Genomic DNA, 15,573 nt, shown 5'->3' on the forward strand with positions numbered 1-15,573 from the left:
GAACTTTTTGCAATTGTTATAGATGTTCGATTCATAAGTCCAAGTTATTTGGAAATATAATAAAAAACAAAAATGTAAGGCCTATACATTTTGTAATGCACAAATTACCAAACGATGACAGACCCTACCTGGTGTGGAAATATATGCGTTGTCTTGGCGTTTACCAGACATCCTCATTTCTATAGAGTGACACGTGTGTTCCTCCTGGCAAAACAGTGTTGTTGTGTTTGGAAGACTAGGCTTATTGAACGGTACTATCATCACTTGAAATTTTATATTGGTACGCGTTGTTGTCGCTTTGTGTTGTTCCATTCACATGTCCGACAGCTAAATTCCAGTGTTGGGTCGAGGACACCAATTTGACTGTATTCCAGGCTTTTGGTGCGTAGTGGACATTTCATTCAATCATGAAGGTCGCCTTGGAGTGAGATTGACCAAACGAGTTGCATTTCTGAAATAGAATCAATTTAAGTTACGTGAGTGACGTGATATTAGGGTAAAAAGCCTTTACTTTTGTGTAACATTCCCAACATTATTATTTTTGTATCGATGAATAAGTAGCAATGCCATCGTGGCCAATATATATACAGAAAATTAGGCGTTATGTCGCAAATACCACACAATTAAAACATATAACATGTGGCATTAGTCCTGAATAACTCTTAAAACTCTTAGATTAGAGACAGACGAAAACTACGTCGACTGATTAATATTGGTGGGGGGGATTAAGTTTTACCTTCAACGGTTCACTCACAAAATCATTCGTGCATCGAATCGTCCTGTGAGCCCTGGTAGATGTTTTTAACTGCCCTCACACCATCATCATCTGCCATTATCCTGTTCTTGTCCAGCAATCCAGATGTGAACTCTTTGTTGTTTGGAGTGCATGATTCGGTGAGATTACCAATGTAAACTAGTGCTCGACTGAGGAGGACCTTGTAAGGATGTGGCGTTGCCGTTCTTGGTGTAGAGGTCGAGTGTAGTAGATGGCGGAGCCAGTCCCGGAACAGTTAACTGTATATTGTCACCCCCTCGTTCACTGTTGTGATTCCTCCTATTTCAGGATTCTGGCTGCTTCTTCTTCAACTAGAAAGAATGAATGGGCGATGAGAAATTTTCCTCATTATTAAATCAACATGTACTAGTTCGACCATATTCAAAATCTAATGCTCTTTTACCCCCCTGTACATTATCACCGACGTATTTCAATTTTGCGCTCAGAGATTTCAAATGTCGTTATTGACATATTTTTTTTTTTTTTTTACAAATTGACATGGAGTTTAACTTATTGCATCCCGTTATCGATGTGATATCATATCTCAAACAATATGTTTGTATTTCGTATTACATTGAACAGTTGCAATTTGTTATAGATGTTCGATTCCTAAGTCAAAGTTATTGGAAAAATATAATTAAAAACAAAAATGTAAGGGCCTATAAATTTTGATTACTGCACAAATTACCAAACGATGGACAGAAACATACCTGGGTGGAAATATATTCCGGGTGTCTCTACAAGACATCTCATGTCTATAGAGTGAACACTTTTTTTTTTACTCCTTACAAACAGTGTTTTCGGTTGTGTTTGGGAAACTAGCTTATGAAAAACGTTATATCATCAGCTTGAAAGTTTTAGTTTTGTACCGTTGTTGTCCTTTGGGGGGGGGGTCGTCCTCACATGTCCGACAGCTAAATTCCTGTTGGCATCTGAGTACAACCACTTTTGACTGTATTCCAGGCTTGTGGTGCGTAGTGGACATTGCATTCCAAATAATGGGTCACCATAGGAGATGAGAGTGAGGCTAACGATTTGGCTTTCTGACATTATAATCACATTTAAAGTCACGTGAGTTACGTGATATTCTTTTATTAAGATAGATGCCTTTACTTTTTGGTAACATTCCCAAACAATTGATTATTTGTATCGATGATATAGTACAATTCCAATCGTTGCCAAATATATATAAAGAAAATAGGCGTTTTGCAAAATAGCAAAAATTGAAAACATTGAACAGTGTGGCATTAGTCCTGAATACCTTAAAAAACTCTTTATATTCGAGACAGACGAAAACGAGTCTACTGAATATATTGAAAGTGATTGAGAGTATTTACCGGCAAACGTTCACCACAAATCATTCGTAATTCCGAAAAATCGTCTGTGAGCCTTGAGATTGTTAACATGCCTCACACCCTCATCTCCTGTACCATTATCTGTCTGTCAGCAATCAGATTGTTAACTCTTGTTTTTGGAGGTATCAGGATTCGGTGAGATTACCAATAGTACTAGGGCATCCGCTGAGGACTTTTGTAAAGGATTGCGTTTTGCCGTTCTGTGTAGAGGTCGAGTGTAGTAGATGGCGGAGCCAGGTCTCCGGAACAGTTAACTGTAATATGTGTCAACCCTCGTTCACTGTTGTGATTCCTTCTTTTCAGGATTCTGTGCTGTTTTCATCTAGAAGAGAATGAAGGCGAGAAATGTCCTCATGATTTATAATATCCCAACATTTTACTAGTTCGACCATATTCAAAATCTAAATTCTCTTTTACCCTCCGTACATTATCAAACACGTATTCATTTTGCGCTCAGATATTCAAATGTCGTTATATGACATATTTTTTTTTTTTTTTACAAATGACCTGGAGTTTAAATTATTCATCCCGTTAGCGATGTGATATTGCATATCTCAATACAATATGTTTTGTATTTCGTATTACAGTTGAACATTTGCAATTGTTATAGATGTTCGATTCATAAGTCAAAGTATTGGAATATAAGTAAAATCAAAATGTATAGGCCTTACATTTTGATAATGCACAAATTACCAAACGATGACAGAACATACCTGGGGTGGAAATATATTCCGTTGTCTCTACAAAGACATTCTCATTTCTATAGAGTGAACACGTGTAGTTACTCCTGACAAACAGTGTTTCGTTGTGTTGGGAAGACTAGGCTTATTGAAACGTTACTATCATCAGCTTGAAAGTTTAGTTGGTACGCGTTGTGGTCGCTTTGGGGCAGTTCCCCATTCACATGTCGCGACAGCTAAATTCAGTGTTTGGCATCTGAGGACACCATTTGACCTGTATCAGCCTTTTGTGCTAGTGTACATTGCATTCAATAATGAAGGTCACCATTAGAGATAAGAGTTTTAAGAGTTATTCAGGACCAATGCACATGTTCAATGTTTCAATTTTTGCTATTTTGCCAAATAACGCCTATTTTCTTTATATATATTTGGCCACGATGGCATTGCTACTATATTCATCGATACAAATAATAAATTGTTTGGGAATGTTACACAAAAGTAAAGGCATATATCTTTAATAATATCACGTAACTCACGTGACTTTAAATTGATATAATTTCAGAAATGCAACTCGTTAGCTCACTCTCATCTCCTAATGGTGACCTCATTATTGAATGCAATGTCCACTACGCACCAAAAGCCTGGAATACAGTCAAATTGGTGTCCTCAGATGCCAACACTGGAATTTTAGCTGTCGGACATGTGAATGGAACGACCCAAAGCGACAACAACGCGTACCAACTAAACTTTCAAGCTGATGATAGTAACGTTTCAATAAGCCTACTCTTCCCAAACACAACGAAACACTGTTTTGCCAGGAGTAACTACACGTGTTCACTCTATAGAAATGAGGATGTCTTTGTAGAGACAACGGAATATATTTCCACCCCAGGTATGTTCTGTCATCGTTTGGTAATTTGTACATTATCAAAATGTATAGGCCTTACATTTTTCGTTTTTACTTATATTTCCAATAACTTTGACTTATGAATCGAACATCTATAACAATTGCAAATGTTCAACTGTAATACGAAATACAAAACATATTGTATTGAGATATGCAATATCACATCGATAACGGGATGAATATTTAAACTCCATGTCAATTTGTAAAAAAAAAAAAAAAATATGTCATATCACGACATTTGAATATCTGAGCGCAAAATGAATACGTGTTGATAATGTACAGGAGGGTAAAAAGAGAATTTAAGATTTTGAATATGGTCGAACTAGTAACATGTTGATTTAAATCATGAGGAAATTTCTCATCGCCATTCATTCTCTTCTAGTTGAAGAAGCAGCACAGAATCCTGAAATAGAAGGAATCACAACAATGAACGAGGGTGACACATATACAGTTAACTGTTCCGGAGACCTGGCTCCGCCATCTACTACACTCGACCTCTACACAAGAACGGCAAACGCCACATCCTTTACAAAGTCCTCAGTCGATGCCCTAGTTACTATTGGTAATCTCACCGAATCCTGCTACCTCCAAACAACAAAGAGTTACAATATGATTGCTGGCAGAACAGATAATGGTACAGAGATGAGGTGTGAGGCAGTTAACACATCTCCAGGCTCACAGACGATTTCGGATTCACGAATGATTGTGGTGAACGTTGCCGGTAAATACTCTAATCACTTCAATATATATCAGTAGACTTAGTTTTCGTCTGTCTCGAATCTAAGAGTTTTAAGAGTTATTCAGGACTAATGCACATGTTCAATGTTTCAATTTTTGCTATTTTGCGAAATAACGCCTATTTTCTTTATATATATTTGGCCACGATGGCATTGCTACTATATTCATCGATACAAATAATCAATTGTTTGGGAATGTTACACAAAAGTAAAGGCATATATCTTTAATAATATCACGTAACTCACGTGACTTTAAATTGATATAATTTCAGAAATGCAACTCGTTAGCTCACTCTCATCTCCTAATGGTGACCTCATTATTGAATGCAATGTCCACTACGCACCAAAAGCCTGGAATACAGTCAAATTGGTGTCCTCAGATGCCAACACTGGAATTTTAGCTGTCGGACATGTGAATGGAACGACCCAAAGCGACAACAACGCGTACCAACTAAACTTTCAAGCTGATGATAGTAACGTTTCAATAAGCCTAGTCTTCCCAAACACAACGAAACACTGTTTTGTCAGGAGTAACTACACGTGTTCACTCTATAGAAATGAGAATGTCTTTGTAGAGACAACGGAATATATTTCCACCACAGGTATGTTCTGTCATCGTTTGGTAATTTGTACATTATCGAAATGTATAGGCCTTACATTTTTCGTTTTTACTTATATTTCCAATAACTTTGACTTATGAATCGAACATCTATAACAATTGCAAATGTTCAACTGTAATACGAAATACAAAACATATTGTATTGAGATATGCAATATCACATCGATAACGGGATGAATAATTTAAACTCCATGTCAATTTGTAAAAAAAAAAAAAAAATATGTCATATAACGACATTTGAATATCTGAGCGCAAAATGAATACGTGTTGATAATGTACAGGAGGGTAAAAAGAGAATTTAAGATTTTGAATATGGTCGAACTAGTAACATGTTGATTTAAATCATGAGGAAATTTCTCATCGCCATTCATTCTCTTCTAGTTGAAGAAGCAGCACAGAATCCTGAAATAGAAGGAATCACAACAGTGAACGAGGGTGACACATATACAGTTAACTGTTCCGGAGACCTGGCTCCGCCATCTACTACACTCGACCTCTACACAAGAACGGCAAACGCCACATCCTTTACAAAGTCCTCAGTCGATGCCCTAGTTACTATTGGTAATCTCACCGAATCCTGCTACCTCCAAACAACAAAGAGTTACAATCTGATTGCTGGCAGAACAGATAATGGTACAGAGATGAGGTGTGAGGCAGTTAACACATCTCCAGGCTCACAGACGATTTCGGATTCACGAATGATTGTGGTGAACATTGCCGGTAAATACTCTAATCACTTCAATATATATCAGTAGACTTAGTTTTCGTCTGTCTCGAATCTAAGAGTTTTAAGAGTTATTCAGGACCAATGCACATGTTCAATGTTTCAATTTTTGCTATTTTGCGAAATAACGCCTATTTTCTTTATATATATTTGGCCACGATGGCATTGCTACTATATTCATCGATACAAATAATCAATTGTTTGGGAATGTTACACAAAAGTAAAGGCTATATCTTAATATCACGTAACTCACGTGACTTTAAATTGATATAATTTCAGAAATGCAACTCGTTTAGCTCACTCTCATCTCCTAATGGCGACCTCATTATTGAATGCAATGTCCACTACGCACCAAAAGCCTGGAATACAGTCAAATTGGTGTCCTCAGATGCCAACACTGGAATTTTAGCTGTCGGACATGTGAATGGAACGACCCAAAGCGACAACAACGCGTACCAACTAAACTTTCAAGCTGATGATAGTAACGTTTCAATAAGCCTAGTCTTCCCAAACACAACGAAACACTGTTTTGTCAGGAGTAACTACACGTGTTCACTCTATAGAAATGAGAATGTCTTTGTAGAGACAACGGAATATATTTCCACCCCAGGTATGTTCTGTCATCGTTTGGTAATTTGTACATTATCAAAATGTATAGGCCTTACATTTTTGTTTTTTTAATTATATTTCCAATAACTTTGACTTATGAATCGAACATCTATAACAATTGCAAATGTTCAACTGTAATACGAAATACAAAACATATTGTATTGAGATATGCAATATCACATCGATAACGGGATGAATAATTTAAACTCCATGTCAATTTGTAAAAAAAAAAAAAAAATATGTCATATCACGACATTTGAATATCTGAGCGCAAAATGAATACGTGTTGATAATGTACAGGAGGGTAAAAAGAGAATTTAAGATTTTGAATATGGTCGAACTAGTAACATGTTGATTTAAATCATGAGGAAATTTCTCATCGCCATTCATTCTCTTCTAGTTGAAGAAGCAGCACAGAATCCTGAAATAGAAGGAATCACAACAATGAACGAGGGTGACACATATACAGTTAACTGTTCCGGAGACCTGGCTCCGCCATCTACTACACTCGACCTCTACACAAGAACGGCAAACGCCACATCCTTTACAAAGTCCTCAGTCGATGCCCTAGTTACTATTGGTAATCTCACCGAATCCTGCTACCTCCAAACAACAAAGAGTTACAATATGATTGCTGGCAGAACAGATAATGGTACAGAGATGAGGTGTGAGGCAGTTAACACATCTCCAGGCTCACAGACGATTTCGGATTCACGAATGATTGTGGTGAACGTTGCCGGTAAATACTCTAATCACTTCAATATATATCAGTAGACTTAGTTTTCGTCTGTCTCGAATCTAAGAGTTTTAAGAGTTATTCAGGACTAATGCACATGTTCAATGTTTCAATTTTTGCTATTTTGCCAAATAACGCCTATTTTCTTTATATATATTTGGCCACGATGGCATTGCTACTATATTCATCGATACAAATAATCAATTGTTTGGGAATGTTACACAAAAGTAAAGGCATATATCTTTAATAATATCACGTAACTCACGTAACTTTAAATTGATATAATTTCAGAAATGCAACTCGTTTGGTCACTCTCATCTCCTAATGGCGACCTCATTATTGAATGCAATGTCCACTACGCACCAAAAGCCTGGAATACAGTCAAATTGGTGTCCTCAGATGCCAACACTGGAATTTTAGCTGTCGGACATGTGAATGGAACAACACAAAGCGACAACAACGCGTACCAACTAAACTTTCAAGCTGATGATAGTAACGTTTCAATAAGCCTAGTCTTCCCAAACACAACGAAACACTGTTTTGCCAGGAGTAACTACACGTGTTCACTCTATAGAAATGAGGATGTCTTTGTAGAGACAACGGAATATATTTCCACCCCAGGTATGTTCTGTCATCGTTTGGTAATTTGTGCATTATCAAAATGTATAGGCCTTACATTTTTGTTTTTTAATTATATTTCCAATAACTTTGACTTATGAATCGAACATCTATAACAATTGCAAATGTTCAACTGTAATACGAAATACAAAACATATTGTATTGAGATATGCAATATCACATCGATAACGGGATGAATTATTTAAACTCCATGTCAATTTGTAAAAAAAAAAAAAAATATGTCATATCACGACATTTGAATATCTGAGCGCAAAATGAATACGTGTTGATAATGTACAGGAGGGTAAAAAGAGAATTTAAGATTTTGAATATGGTCGAACTAGTAACATGTTGATTTAAATCATGAGGAAATTTCTCATCGCCATTCATTCTCTTCTAGTTGAAGAAGCAGCACAGAATCCTGAAATAGAAGGAATCACAACAGTGAACGAGGGTGACACATATACAGTGAACTGTTCCGGAGACCTGGCTCCGCCATCTACTACACTCGACCTCTACACAAGAACGGCAAACGCCACATCCTTTACAAAGTCCTCAGTCGATGCCCTAGTTACTATTGGTAATCTCACCGAATCCTGCTACCTCCAAACAACAAAGAGTTACAATCTGATTGCTGACAGAACAGATAATGGTACAGAGATGAGGTGTGAGGCAGTTAACACATCTCCAGGCTCACAGACGATTTCGGATTCACGAATGATTGTGGTGAACGTTGCCGGTAAATACTCTAATCACTTCAATATATATCAGTAGACTTAGTTTTCGTCTGTCTCGAATCTAAGAGTTTTAAGAGTTATTCAGGACTAATGCACATGTTCAATGTTTCAATTTTTGCTATTTTGCGAAATAACGCCTATTTTCTTTATATATATTTGGCCACGATGGCATTGCTACTATATTCATCGATACAAATAATCAATTGTTTGGGAATGTTACACAAAAGTAAAGGCTTTACTAATATCACGTAACTCACGTAACTTTAAATTGATATAATTTCAGAAATGCAACTCGTTTGGTCACTCTCATCTCCTAATGGCGACCTCATTATTGAATGCAATGTCCACTACGCACCAAAAGCCTGGAATACAGTCAAATTGGTGTCCTCAGATGCCAACACTGGAATTTTAGCTGTCGGACATGTGAATGGAACGACCCAAAGCGACAACAACGCGTACCAACTAAACTTTCAAGCTGATGATAGTAACGTTTCAATAAGCCTAGTCTTCCCAAACACAACGAAACACTGTTTTGCCAGGAGTAACTACACGTGTTCACTCTATAGAAATGAGGATGTCTTTGTAGAGACAACGGAATATATTTCCACCCCAGGTATGTTCTGTCATCGTTTGGTAATTTGTGCATTATCAAAATGTATAGGCCTTACATTTTTGTTTTTTAATTATATTTCCAATAACTTTGACTTATGAATCGAACATCTATAACAATTGCAAATGTTCAACTGTAATACGAAATACAAAACATATTGTATTGAGATATGCAATATCACATCGATAACGGGATGAATAATTTAAACTCCATGTCAATTTGTAAAAAAAAAAAAAAAATATGTCATATAACGACATTTGAATATCTGAGCGCAAAATGAATACGTGTTGATAATGTACAGGAGGGTAAAAAGAGAATTTAAGATTTTGAATATGGTCGAACTAGTAACATGTTGATTTAAATCATGAGGAAATTTCTCATCGCCAATTCATTCTCTTCTAGTTGAAGAAGCAGCACAGAATCCTGAAATAGAAGGAATCACAACAGTGAACGAGGGTGACACATATACAGTTAACTGTTCCGGAGACCTGGCTCCGCCATCTACTACACTCGACCTCTACACAAGAACGGCAAACGCCACATCCTTTACAAAGTCCTCAGTCGATGCCCTAGTTACTATTGGTAATCTCACCGAATCCTGCTACCTCCAAACAACAAAGAGTTACAATATGATTGCTGACAGAACAGATAATGGTACAGAGATGAGGTGTGAGGCAGTTAACACATCTCCAGGCTCACAGACGATTTCGGATTCACGAATGATTGTGGTGAACATTGCCGGTAAATACTCTAATCACTTCAATATATATCAGTAGACTTAGTTTTCGTCTGTCTCGAATCTAAGAGTTTTAAGAGTTATTCAGGACTAATGCACATGTTCAATGTTTCAATTTTTGCTATTTTGCCAAATAACGCCTATTTTCTTTATATATATTTGGCCACGATGGCATTGCTACTATATTCATCGATACAAATAATAAATTGTTTGGGAATGTTACACAAAAGTAAAGGCATATCTTAATAATATCACGTAACTCACGTGACTTTAAATTGATATAATTTCAGAAATGCAACTCGTTAGCTCACTCTCATCTCCTAATGGTGACCTCATTATTGAATGCAATGTCCACTACGCACCAAAAGCCTGGAATACAGTCAAATTGGTGTCCTCAGATGCCAACACTGGAATTTTAGCTGTCGGACATGTGAATGGAACGACCCAAAGCGACAACAACGCGTACCAACTAAACTTTCAAGCTGATGATAGTAACGTTTCAATAAGCCTAGTCTTCCCAAACACAACGAAACACTGTTTTGTCAGGAGTAACTACACGTGTTCACTCTATAGAAATGAGAATGTCTTTGTAGAGACAACGGAATATATTTCCACCCCAGGTATGTTCTGTCATCGTTTGGTAATTTGTGCATTATCAAAATGTATAGGCCTTACATTTTTGTTTTTTAATTATATTTCCAATAACTTTGACTTATGAATCGAACATCTATAACAATTGCAAATGTTCAACTGTAATACGAAATACAAAACATATTGTATTGAGATATGCAATATCACATCGATAACGGGATGAATTATTTAAACTCCATGTCAATTTGTAAAAAAAAAAAAAAAATATGTCATATCACGACATTTGAATATCTGAGCGCAAAATGAATACGTGTTGATAATGTACAGGAGGGTAAAAAGAGAATTTAAGATTTTGAATATGGTCGAACTAGTAACATGTTGATTTAAATCATGAGGAAATTTCTCATCGCCATTCATTCTCTTCTAGTTGAAGAAGCAGCACAGAATCCTGAAATAGAAGGAATCACAACAGTGAACGAGGGTGACACATATACAGTTAACTGTTCCGGAGACCTGGCTCCGCCATCTACTACACTCGACCTCTACACAAGAACGGCAAACGCCACATCCTTTACAAAGTCCTCAGTCGATGCCCTAGTTACTATTGGTAATCTCACCGAATCCTGCTACCTCCAAACAACAAAGAGTTACAATCTGATTGCTGACAGAACAGATAATGGTACAGAGATGAGGTGTGAGGCAGTTAACACATCTCCAGGCTCACAGACGATTTCGGATTCACGAATGATTGTGGTGAACGTTGCCGGTAAATACTCTAATCACTTCAATATATATCAGTAGACTTAGTTTTCGTCTGTCTCGAATCTAAGAGTTTTAAGAGTTATTCAGGACTAATGCACATGTTCAATGTTTCAATTTTTGCTATTTTGCGAAATAACGCCTATTTTCTTTATATATATTTGGCCACGATGGCATTGCTACTATATTCATCGATACAAATAATCAATTGTTTGGGAATGTTACACAAAAGTAAAGGCATATATCTTAATCATATCACGTAACTCACGTGACTTTAAATTGATATAATTTCAGAAATGCAACTCGTTTAGCTCACTCTCATCTCCTAATGGCTGACCTCATTATTGAATGCAATGTCCACTACGCACCAAAAGCCTGGAATACAGTCAAATTGGTGTCCTCAGATGCCAACACTGGAATTTTAGCTGTCGGACATGTGAATGGAACGACCCAAAGCGACAACAACGCGTACCAACTAAACTTTCAAGCTGATGATAGTAACGTTTCAATAAGCCTAGTCTTCCCAAACACAACGAAACACTGTTTTGCCAGGAGTAACTACACGTGTTCACTACATAGAAATGAGGATGTCTTTGTAGAGACAACGGAATATATTTCCACCCCAGGTATGTTCTGTCATCGTTTGGTAATTTGTGCATTATCAAAATGTATAGGCCTTACATTTTTGTTTTTTAATTATATTTCCAATAACTTTGACTTATGAATCGAACATCTATAACAATTGCAAATGTTCAACTGTAATACGAAATACAAAACATATTGTATTGAGATATGCAATATCACATCGATAACGGGATGAATAATTTAAACTCCATGTCAATTTGTAAAAAAAAAAAGAAAAATATGTCATATCACGACATTTGAATATCTGAGCGCAAAATGAATACGTGTTGATAATGTACAGGAGGGTAAAAAGAGAATTTAAGATTTTGAATATGGTCGAACTAGTAACATGTTGATTTAAATCATGAGGAAATTTCTCATCGCCATTCATTCTCTTCTAGTTGAAGAAGCAGCACAGAATCCTGAAATAGAAGGAATCACAACAGTGAACGAGGGTGACACATATACAGTTAACTGTTCCGGAGACCTGGCTCCGCCATCTACTACACTCGACCTCTACACAAGAACGGCAAACGCCACATCCTTTACAAAGTCCTCAGTCGATGCCCTAGTTACTATTGGTAATCTCACCGAATCCTGCTACCTCCAAACAACAAAGAGTTACAATCTGATTGCTGACAGAACAGATAATGGTACAGAGATGAGGTGTGAGGCAGTTAACACATCTCCAGGCTCACAGACGATTTCGGATTCACGAATGATTGTGGTGAACATTGCCGGTAAATACTCTAATCACTTCAATATATATCAGTAGACTTAGTTTTCGTCTGTCTCGAATCTAAGAGTTTTAAGAGTTATTCAGGACCAATGCACATGTTCAATGTTTCAATTTTTGCTATTTTGCCAAATAACGCCTATTTTCTTTATATATATTTGGCCACGATGGCATTGCTACTATATTCATCGATACAAATAATAAATTGTTTGGGAATGTTACACAAAAGTAAAGGCATATATCTTTAATAATATCACGTAACTCACGTGACTTTAAATTGATATAATTTCAGAAATGCAACTCGTTAGCTCACTCTCATCTCCTAATGGTGACCTCATTATTGAATGCAATGTCCACTACGCACCAAAAGCCTGGAATACAGTCAAATTGGTGTCCTCAGATGCCAACACTGGAATTTTAGCTGTCGGACATGTGAATGGAACGACACAAAGCGACAACAACGCGTACCAACTAAACTTTCAAGCTGATGATAGTAACGTTTCAATAAGCCTAGTCTTCCCAAACACAACGAAACACTGTTTTGCCAGGAGTAACTACACGTGTTCACTCTATAGAAATGAGGATGTCTTTGTAGAGACAACGGAATATATTTCCACCCCAGGTATGTTCTGTCATCGTTTGGTAATTTGTGCATTATCAAAATGTATAGGCCTTACATTTTTGTTTTTTAATTATATTTCCAATAACTTTGACTTATGAATCGAACATCTATAACAATTGCAAATGTTCAACTGTAATACGAAATACAAAACATATTGTATTGAGATATGCAATATCACATCGATAACGGGATGAATTATTTAAACTCCATGTCAATTTGTAAAAAAAAAAGAAAAATATGTCATATCACGACATTTGAATATCTGAGCGCAAAATGAATACGTGTTGATAATGTACAGGAGGGTAAAAAGTAAATTTAAGATTTTGAATATGGTCGAACTAGTAACATGTTGATTTAAATCATGAGGAAATTTCTCATCGCCAATCATTCTCTTCTAGTTGAAGAAGCAGCACAAAATCCTGAAATAGAAGGAATCACAACAGTGAACGAGGGTGACACATATACAGTGAACTGTTCCGGAGACCTGGCTCCGCCATCTACTACACTCGACCTCTACACAAGAACGGCAAACGCCACATCCTTTACAAAGTCCTCAGTCGATGCCCTAGTTACTATTGGTAATCTCACCGAATCCTGCTACCTCCAAACAACAAAGAGTTACAATCTGATTGCTGACAGAACAGATAATGGTACAGAGATGAGGTGTGAGGCAGTTAACACATCTCCAGGCTCACAGACGATTTCGGATTCACGAATGATTGTGGTGAACGTTGCCGGTAAATACTCTAATCACTTCAATATATATCAGTAGACTTAGTTTTCGTCTGTCTCTAACCTAAGAGTTTTAAGAGTTATTCAGGACTAATGCACATGTTATATGTTTTAATGTGTGCTATTTTGCGAAATAACGCCTATTTTCTTTATATATATTTGGCCACGATGGCATTGCTACTATATTCATCGATACAAATAGTCAATTGTTTGGGAATGTTACACAAAAGTAAAGGCATATATCTTTAATAATATCACGTAACTCACGTGACTTTAAATTGATATAATTTCAGAAATGCAACTCGTTAGCTCACTCTCATCTCCTAATGGTGACCTCATTATTGAATGCAATGTCCACTACGCACCAAAAGCCTGGAATACAGTCAAATTGGTGTCCTCAGATGCCAACACTGGAATTTTAGCTGTCGGACATGTGAATGGAACGACCCAAAGCGACAACAACGCGTACCAACTAAAATTTCAAGCTGATGATAGTAACGTTTCAATAAGCCTAGTCTTCCCAAACACAACGAAACACTGTTTTGCCAGGAGTAACTACACGTGTTCACTCTATAGAAATGAGGATGTCTTTGTAGAGACAACGGAATATATTTCCACCCCAGGTATGTTCTGTCATCGTTTGGTAATTTGTGCATTATCAAAATGTATAGGCCTTACATTTTTGTTTTTTAATTATATTTCCAATAACTTTGACTTATGAATCGAACATCTATAACAATTGCAAATGTTCAACTGTAATACGAAATACAAAACATATTGTATTGAGATATGCAATATCACATCGATAACGGGATGAATTATTTAAACTCCATGTCAATTTGTAAAAAGAAAAAAGAAAAATATGTCATATCACGACATTTGAATATCTGAGCGCAAAATGAATACGTGTTGATAATGTACAGGAGGGTAAAAAGAGAATTTAAGATTTTGAATATGGTCGAACTAGTAACATGTTGATTTAAATCATGAGGAAATTTCTCATCGCCAATCATTCTCTTCTAGTTGAAGAAGCAGCACAAAATCCTGAAATAGAAGGAATCACAACAGTGAACGAGGGTGACACATATACAGTGAACTGTTCCGGAGACCTGGCTCCGCCATCTACTACACTCGACCTCTACACAAGAACGGCAAACGCCACATCCTTTACAAAGTCCTCAGTCGATGCCCTAGTTACTATTGGTAATCTCACCGAATCCTGCTACCTCCAAACAACAAAGAGTTACAATCTGATTGCTGACAGAACAGATAATGGTACAGAGATGAGGTGTGAGGCAGTTAACACATCTCCAGGCTCACAGACGATTTCGGATTCACGAATGATTGTGGTGAACGTTGCCGGTAAATACTCTAATCACTTCAATATATATCAGTAGACTTAGTTTTCGTCTGTCTCGAATCTAAGAGTTTTAAGAGTTATTCAGGACTAATGCACATGTTCAATGTTTCAATTTTTGCTATTTTGCGAAATAACGCCTATTTTCTTTATATATATTTGGCCACGATGGCATTGCTACTATATTCATCGATACAAATAATCAATTGTTTGGGAATGTTACACAAAAGTAAAGGCATATATCTTAATAATATCACGTAACTCACGTAACTTTAAATTGATATAATTTCAGAAATTGCAATTTGAATT

The 15,573-nt window shown here is 36.6% G+C and overlaps 3 protein-coding genes across 3 annotated transcripts; all 3 read left to right on the top strand.

Moving 5' to 3' along the window:
* The first annotated feature begins 3,374 nt into the window (after positions 1 to 3,374).
* LOC117320839 lies at positions 3,375 to 5,828 on the top strand. The gene is made up of 4 exons (XM_033875324.1): positions 3,375 to 3,702; positions 4,100 to 4,438; positions 4,727 to 5,056; positions 5,455 to 5,828. The coding sequence occupies exons 1-4, from the start codon at positions 3,375 to 3,377 to the stop codon at positions 5,826 to 5,828; spliced, it is 1,371 nt and encodes a 456-aa protein (XP_033731215.1).
* Positions 5,829 to 6,752: 924 nt separating this feature from the next.
* LOC117320837 lies at positions 6,753 to 11,504 on the top strand. Its single transcript, XM_033875322.1, has 6 exons — positions 6,753 to 7,145; positions 7,434 to 7,763; positions 8,161 to 8,499; positions 10,134 to 10,463; positions 10,862 to 11,200; positions 11,488 to 11,504. Exons 1-6 carry the CDS (start codon positions 6,770 to 6,772, stop codon positions 11,502 to 11,504), a joined length of 1,731 nt encoding a protein of 576 aa, XP_033731213.1. The 5' UTR covers positions 6,753 to 6,769.
* A 17-nt stretch (positions 11,505 to 11,521) lies between these two features.
* Positions 11,522 to 15,269, top strand: LOC117320838 (the record flags this gene model as incomplete). The annotated part of the gene is made up of 6 exons (XM_033875323.1): positions 11,522 to 11,819; positions 12,219 to 12,557; positions 12,846 to 13,175; positions 13,574 to 13,912; positions 14,201 to 14,530; positions 14,931 to 15,269. Coding segments are annotated over exons 1-6 (1,975 nt in total), but the record flags the coding sequence as incomplete, so codon positions are not given.
* Between the last annotated feature and the right edge of the window lie 304 nt (positions 15,270 to 15,573).

This window comes from Pecten maximus, unplaced genomic scaffold (genome assembly GCF_902652985.1).
Source record: "Pecten maximus unplaced genomic scaffold, xPecMax1.1, whole genome shotgun sequence".
NCBI classification, from domain to species: Eukaryota; Metazoa; Mollusca; class Bivalvia; order Pectinida; family Pectinidae; genus Pecten; species Pecten maximus.

What these genes read in the sequence shown, in the direction of transcription:
- LOC117320839 (XM_033875324.1), top strand. Translation starts at nt 3,375, where the DNA reads ATGCAACTCGTTAGCTCACTCTCATCTCCTAATGGTGACCTCATTATT. An exon ending in GGAATATATTTCCACCCCAG is followed by an intron (nt 3,703 to 4,099) that starts GTATGTTCTGTC and finishes ATTCTCTTCTAG; the next exon opens with TTGAAGAAGCAGCACAGAAT. An exon ending in GATTGTGGTGAACGTTGCCG is followed by an intron (nt 4,439 to 4,726) that starts GTAAATACTCTA and finishes ATATAATTTCAG; the next exon opens with AAATGCAACTCGTTAGCTCA.
- LOC117320837 (XM_033875322.1), top strand. Translation starts at nt 6,770, where the DNA reads ATGAGGAAATTTCTCATCGCCATTCATTCTCTTCTAGTTGAAGAAGCA. An exon ending in GGAATATATTTCCACCCCAG is followed by an intron (nt 7,764 to 8,160) that starts GTATGTTCTGTC and finishes ATTCTCTTCTAG; the next exon opens with TTGAAGAAGCAGCACAGAAT. An exon ending in GGAATATATTTCCACCCCAG is followed by an intron (nt 10,464 to 10,861) that starts GTATGTTCTGTC and finishes ATTCTCTTCTAG; the next exon opens with TTGAAGAAGCAGCACAGAAT.